At 39.5% G+C, this 7,828-nt stretch overlaps 1 protein-coding gene across 4 annotated transcripts in view; it reads left to right on the forward strand.

Annotated features, from left to right (window-relative positions):
* Positions 1-7,828, forward strand: part of LOC122658045 (fumarate hydratase 1, mitochondrial) — a 44,162-nt gene that overhangs the window by 14,465 nt on the left and 21,869 nt on the right. For all 4 annotated transcript variants that reach the window (XM_043852905.1, XM_043852907.1, XM_043852906.1 and 1 more), the window contains 3 exons: positions 6,720-6,869; positions 6,946-7,056; positions 7,282-7,365. In XM_043852905.1, coding sequence (XP_043708840.1) covers positions 6,720-6,869; positions 6,946-7,056; positions 7,282-7,365 — 345 coding nt within the window. The remainder of the gene's footprint in view (positions 1-6,719; positions 6,870-6,945; positions 7,057-7,281; positions 7,366-7,828) is intronic.

Raw genomic sequence — 7,828 nt, forward strand, 5'->3', positions numbered from 1 at the left:
AATTCTGTTTGGGGATGGTCAAAGCTGCTAATCACATGTTGTTTCCTCCTAACAAATTTTTTCAAACAGGGGAGAGTTGATGCAAATCGAACCAGCCCAAGTGTTGGGCCATTTTTGGACCAGGTCGAACCAGCCCAAGTATTGGGCCAGTTTTGGACCAAGAAACACTGTTCACGTGAACAGTGTCACAGCCCATATTTTCCTTATGTAGAGATACTAAGATTTATGGGCCCATCAAGTGGAGAAAGATTCTGTCCTAATGCTGCCATAGTTTAGGTTCTATTTTCAGTTTTAGAAAGTATATTAGGTAGTTTCTAATTTCAGTTTGTTTCTATTTTTGTTTCCTTGCTTGTTTAGAAGGCTGGATCTATAAAGCCTTAGTAGTTTCTATTTTCATAATTCGAAGTTAGTACTTTCTATTTTGTAATTGGTAGTTAGTTTCTATTTTTGAAATTAGAAAGTCTTCACATCAACCTAGTTGTTGATCGTGGTATGTAACCTCATTCAAATATTATAAATAAAAGCCAAGGGGGGGGGGTTGCTAAGAGCTACACAGTTTTAGATTAAAAAAAATTTCAGTCATGATTGCATGCCGTTGCTGTTGCTGCTTCTACTCCTATGAGAGTGCTGCTGCCTTGTGGATCTCAAGGTGAGGGATTGGTGGATCTCCAATTGACTCCTTGCATTTCGGGAGGTTCTTCTTCTTCACTCTTTACATCTGTTCAGATTGAGAGATACATTCTTTAATCAATCTTCAAGCTGCTGCTGTTTTGAAGATCAGTTTTTTTTCGAGTAAGTAGTTTACAGATTTTTGTAATTACCTTCTTCTTCACACCTTCCAACCTAAACCTACTGTTTGCAAGAAATAATTAACCGCAAGCGTACGGGTCAATCGTAGCTACGGGTCGAACACGAGGAGGTCAACCTTGAATAAATTTCCACTTTTAATTAACGCGAAGTGTACAACTTACCAAATATGGAAACAACCTATATATAAAAACTACCAATTATGGAAACTAGCAAATATAGAAGCAACTAAATTACCAAAGATAACAAATTAAAAATAGAAACTAGGGCAACCACTAAGGTAATGGATGAATTAAAAATAAGAAAGTCACTTGGGAATGAGTTCCACCATGAGAATTAGGGCAGATCAATGACTAGCATATTAGGGCAAAGCATGCATACGGCCTAAGTCTATAAGATATGCGGCACGGCTCATATACGGCTAACATATCCTATGAAAACAGTGCTCATACAACATACAATGTAAAAAAAAATAAAAATACATGAACATAATGGTGTCACAATGGATACGGTTAACGAACATGTATATAGTTCCCCTTGGAATGACATACAAGCTGTGGGCGGTCATCCATCGTAAGTCCAATATTGATCATATCCATTAATCACATAGACAATGCTAGCCATCAATTCTTCCTTCTCTCATGGTTTCACCCACTCCCAAAAGGAGAGGTTTAGCTAGCCATGAAAGCAATGAAGAGGGAAGGAAGGATTGATGGAGAAAAAGACATAGAAATTATTAAAACTAAAATTTATAAGAAGAAGAACTTAGCTGATTCGAATAACTCCAATGAAGATGATTCCGTCACTTGAATCCCATCACTTGAAGCCGCATCCAATATTGAAGAACAAATTACCAAAGTGTATAATGAAGATTACACATATGATCGAAGAGATGGGGAAATAAAATTTATCCTAACAATGATTCTAAAAAAATAAAATTACATATGATAACCTAATTACATAAGATCTAAAAACTAAAAATAAAAAGAAGAGGATGAAAGATCGGGTATAACGAAGAGGAACGGCACTACTGCTGCTATTATCATTCTAGAATAGAAAATTAAAACTGAAAAAGAAAAAACGAAGGACTGAAGGGAGAGAGAGCGGGTGGAGTGCGGTCAAGATTGGTTTTATATGGGGGAGAGAGCTCATGAAAGGGAGATGGGAAGGAGATAGGCGAGATGAGGGAATTTAAGAGAAAGTGGGAGAGGGAAGATATAGAAACCGAATTTACCAAAATAAAAGAAATACAATCCGAGAGAGAATCCGAGAGAGTTAGGAGAGAGATTAGAGAGAAAAGATATTTTTCTCAATTTTTTTTTATCCTAAATTCCAACTTCACTAAGAATCGTTTTTGGGCTATATCTTTTTATCCTAGGTCCAGATGGAACTAACCCGAGAATTAAAGTTACACCATTTTAAATTCCAGACAATATGAGCCCAATATCCGATATCTTTTGAAAGATTCTTGATTCTTACCGTTATGCCCCTATGCTTGATTTTTCTCTCTTCTTCTTCTTCTAAACTCGAATCGGCTCTAATCAAGTGACTTCCAATGTTGCGCATTGGAAAGCTAACCCGACTAAAATCTTCAACCTTGTAATCTGGCGTTTGGCGGTCCAATTAGACATGTATTCTCCACTTTGACCAAAATGCCCCTAAACCTGAAAAATGACAAAAAGTACCTGAGTAGCACTGTTCAATGTGGTAAAATGAATGTTTTATATCCTAAGATTTCACACATAAATGTGCTCATCACCTACCTACCCACAATCGATCCCCATTAAACCCTCGCTCCCCTAAACCTGCCTATTAAAACCATATAAGATTTATCTCCATTATCATAAACCTAGCCCTAGAATTGTCCTAAAACATCAATTCTGCCCCACCAAATCAGTAGCTTATCGGATCCTGATTTTACCTAGTTCCTAGTAGATCCTATCATCTATCTAGGACTACATTCTCTTTCAGCTATATCTGTCTGATCATGGGATTCTTCACCAGACAAGTTGTCTTGACACTCCTGCGCAGAATGGTGTGGTTGAATGCAAGAATCATCATTTCTTGGAAGTGGTCAGATCTCTCATGTTTGCCAAGTCCATTCCTCCCCAATATTGGAGTGATGCAGTACTCTTGGCGGTTTACCTTATCAATTGGATTCCGTCTCGTGTTTTGGCATCCTGCTACCCTCTTGAGCTTCTCCTGGGTTCCTCCTCCTTTATTTTGCCACCTAGAGTTTTTGGATGTGTGGTCTTTGCTCGTAATCATGTGTGTGGCATGTTTGATCCCAAGGGGCTCCGGTATATTTTTCTCAGCTATTCTACCACTCAGAAGGGAAAAAATGTTATCATCCTCCTTCACCGCAGTTATTTGGCACAATGGTGATGTAGGACAAAACATAAAGAAAAAGAGGCCAAAACTTAAGTAGGCTTAAGTTTCTATCTTTAATTAGACATTTTCTATTTATAGTTTCTAATTTTGTTCCTTGCATGTTGGTTGAACTATAAAGTCTAGTTTCTATTTTCTTTTAACTTGAGGTGCAAACATAGCCCTCTATTAATTGTAAGGCTGCTGTAGCCATTCCCCACGATTTGAATGAAGAGTTAAAATTGCTTATGCAAGTTTTATTGTCCCAATTGTGAGGATGAAGGTAGAGGGCCTGGCTGAGAGAGCCGAAACCTTAGGGTTGCTGAGAGCCTGGCTGGTGAGAGTTAAATCTCCTTATCCCTTACCTTCTATTTTCCTATCCTCTTCTTCTCACTGTCTACTACACCCAGCCATTCCATATTTCCTGGTGTGTTTTGTGACTGCAACTAAGTGCAATCAACTGCTGCTGAAGACCAGAAGTGATTCCCAATCAAGCTCTTGACTGATTGTTGCTGATCATCACTAGAGAAGGATCGAGGTGCGCCCCTGCGGATCAGTTTTGTGTCATGTTCCTCCTGCAACATCGAGCCACCTTTTCTTTGAAGCCTAGAGTTTGTTTTAGCAAGGCTTTTGAGGATTGAACCAGACGAATAAGACGCCCACTTGACCCCAGTATGAGCCCTTGTGACTGGCTGGATTGTCCTGCAGCCTTAACCTTCTAATTTCATCACCAACTCAGGTCTCGTCTGCTGGTCATCAGAACTGGACCAAACTTGCAGCAAAGCTTCACCCCATCAAGGCTGAAACTCGATTCCCTTTGGAGCCCATTTCCAGTGCTAGTTTGCAAGTTATTGCATAACCTTCTAATTTTGAGTTATCTTAATAACTCAACATTCAGCCATCAGAATTGGCTGTAATTTGAAGCAAAGGACCTGATCAGCATCACCTCCACTTAATCTAAGTTTGGTAGCCATTTGTTGGCTGGTTTGATCTCTACCTCCTAAGTTACTAATTCTGGTTTTACTGCTATTATGATGTTCTGCTGCAACTTGTCATCGATCCTACTGTAGAGTGGTTCTTAATTGAACTCCTTTTACATTAGATGGACGTCGTCTTTCTTGAGTTAGAAGCTTATTATCCCTCTCTTACACATTTTCAGGGGGAAGTCTTCTCCAAGGGAAGATGTGCCCTTAATAGCTTCTCTGGATATGCCTACGGTGGAAGATACTTCAATTGAACTTGAGGAGGGTGTGATAGGTCAGGAACAAGAGCAACTTTCAGTCCAGGGAGAGCAGCTTGAGGAGGGTATGACAGGATAGAAACAAGAGTAGCCCATGGTCCAAGGGGAGCCGCCTACTCCTTCTCTGTTAAAGGTTTTTGTTCGATCTCGGCGTAAGCAAGTTGATGCTACCGCCGCCATTGCACCTAGCCAGCCGTCCTTACCGGATCCAAGTTTTTTCAAAAGATTCCACTCCATCTGGTTAGTATTCTCCTCCTAGTGATCCTAGTCTTAATTTACCAATTGTTGTTTGTAAACCTGTAGAACTTGCACTCAACATCCCATTTCTAACGTGGTTTCGTATGACTCCCTTTCTCCTTCCTTTTATAATTTTGTCTCATCGTTGTCCTCTGTTTCCATTCCTAACAACTGGCAGGAAGCATTGGCTAATTTAAGGTGGAAAGAGGTAATGAATGAAGAGATGAGGGCTCTTGGGAAGAATGACACGTGGGACTTGGTACTTCTTCCTCTAGGAAAGAAACCTATAGGCTGCAAGTGGATTTTTGTAGTCAAGTAGAAGGCAGATGGAACAGTGGACATATATAAAGCAAGATTGGTTGCTAGAGGATTCACTCGGACATATGGGATCAACTATCAAGAAACTTTTGCTCCAGTAGCTAAAATGAACACTGTTCGAGTTATCCTCTCATGTGTAGTCAACTTAGGATGGGATCTTTAGCAACTTGATGTCAAGAATGCCTTCCTCTATAGAGAACTTGAAGAGGAGGTGTATATGGATATCCCTCCTGGATTGCTGCACAGGAACCCCATGGTAAAGTTTGTAAGCTGAAACGGGCTTTGTATGGTTTGAAGCAGTCTCCAAGGGCATGGTTTGGACATTTCCACAAAGCCATGGTGTCCATTGGCTATAAACAAAATAATGCAAAACATACTTTATTTATTAAGAAGATAGGTGACCACGTTACAGTTCTGATAGTCTACGTAGATGATATTGTAATTACTAGAACTCTAGAAGCAATGTTGATGAGATATCTCAACTAAACTCTTACTTGGGAACTGAGTTTGAGATCAAGGACTTGGGTAAGTTGGGATATTTCCTTGGCATAGAAGTTGCTCATTCAGCTCAAGATATCTTCCTCTCTCAACGGAATTATACTCTTGATCTCTTATCAAATACAAGAACGTTGGGTTGTGAACCAACATATACTCCTTTAGAGCCTAACTCCCATCTCAAGGACAAGGATGGTGAACTAGTTGACAAAGGTAACTATCAGAGGTTGGTTGGAAGACTAATATATCTGTCCCACACTCGGCCAGACATAGCTTTTGTTGTTAGTATGGTTAGTCAGTATATGCATGATCCTCACTCAACACATCTGGAGGCAGTATATAGGATCTTGAGATATTTAAAATCCGCTCTTGGGAAAGGGGTCCTTTCCTCCCCTCATAGTCCTTTGCGTATTGAGGCCTTTACTGATGCAGATTGGGCCAGTTGTCTAGACGATAGAGACCTCAGGGTACTGCAATTTTTTTGGTGGCAACCTTGTTACTTGGTGGAGCAAGAAACAAGCTGTAGTTGCTCGGTTTAGTGCAGAAGCTGAATTTTGGGCTATGACCCATGGCATATGTGAACTTCTTTGCTCCAAGGTCTACTTCAGGATCTATGTGTCCCAGTTGAGCTGCCTATGCGTCTATACTGTGATAGTAAAACAGCAATCAACATTGCACATAATCCAGTCCAGCACGCTCGAACAAAGCATGTAGAGATTGACCGCCATTTCATCAAGGAGTAGATGGAACAAGGAGTTATTTGTGTTCCATTTGTTCAGTCAGATGCATAGTTAGCTGATGTATTTACTAAGGGGCTTAGTGTTACGAGTTTTATTCCTATTGTTAGCAAGTTGGGCATGTTTGATATTTATGCACCAACTTGAGGGGGAGTGTTGTAATATGGGTTCAAGGGTATTTTAGTCATAGAGGGTATTGTGGTCCTTGTACCCATTCTAGAATGTTTTCCCTTTATTATAAATAAAGAGGGGCTGATGTCTATGGACATAAGCTCTATTCCCCAAAACCATCAGCCAGTTTATAGCTTCCGTGTCTCAATATATGTAAGCAACTTTGGTTTGGTTCTGGCCCCCATGGTGTTAAATTTTATTTATGTATCATGTAAAGAAAATTGGCGTATAGTCTAAATGATCGGGCATTGCTCATCTTGTTTTCCTACTATATTTTCAATTTTCCATTATGGACCTGATTTATTCTCTGACACAAGATATACTTGGGGTAATGTTTTCAATGGCAGGTGAACTTGGAGTATGGTCTTGATCCATCTATTGGGAAGGCAATAATGCAGGCAGCCCAAGAAGTTTCTGAGGGAAAACTGGATGATCATTTTCCACTTGTTATATGGCAGACTGGTAGTGGAACTCAAAGTAACATGAATGCCAATGAGGTTAATCATTTTTTTCCTTCTGTGTATTTAAATTTAGGATCTGTGATATATTAACTCATTATTTTGCTTTATCCAGGTGATTGCAAATAGAGCCTCTGAGATTCTGGGCCACAAGAGGGGTGAAAAGTTTGTACATCCAAATGACCATGTCAATAGATCACAGTCTTCCAATGACACATTTCCTACTGTAAGCTCTTGGATCATCTCTGTAACCTTGAGCTATTCTGTAGGTTTTTGTGTCTTCTACAAAATATTGTGATTTTGCTTCACCCATTAAAGAATTGTCATAATGTTGTTTTGGTCGAGTGTCTGGTCTGAGAATTGCATACAGCTCTGGTTTTGCCATTTTAATGGTAAACCCTTACCCTTAATCTCATGGGTTACTAATGAGGACTGTGATTTTTTTATCCAGGTTATGCACATAGCTGCAGCAGTTGAAATAAATTCAAGATTTATTCCGAGCTTGAAACAGTTGCACACTTCTTTACATTCAAAGGTTGAATCGGATTTAGATTTTGCCTTCGAAAAGCGATTATTAATATTGAAGCCCTGTGGGTGTTTTATGCTATTTCTCATATATTGGATCTGCTTTGGATTTGGTAGATACAATTTACTCGTTATTGTTCCTGTGGGTATTCAATCATTATTAAGACACTAACTTGTGCGAGTGCTGTATAAAGGGTGCTTAATATTTTGACTTTCCCAGGCTTAACATACCAATAGGCTTAAAAGCAAGGGGTAGTTAGACATTTTATTTTCTATTGGGAAAGCCTTCTTTTGTAGATTGTGGTGAATCATGATTGTTTGTCTGATTCTGATATGGAGGGCATGGTAAAAGCGATACATAAAATCAACAAAAACTCGACCGAGATCTCAGCACATAGCTTGGTCTTGGTTCGACTCGGTCGAATCAGACCCAAATTAAGTGATATAAAATGCTCCTCGGCGAGTTTTCGACC

Source organism: Telopea speciosissima, chromosome 4 (assembly GCF_018873765.1).
Source record: "Telopea speciosissima isolate NSW1024214 ecotype Mountain lineage chromosome 4, Tspe_v1, whole genome shotgun sequence".
In the NCBI taxonomy this organism is placed as follows: Eukaryota; Viridiplantae; Streptophyta; class Magnoliopsida; order Proteales; family Proteaceae; genus Telopea; species Telopea speciosissima.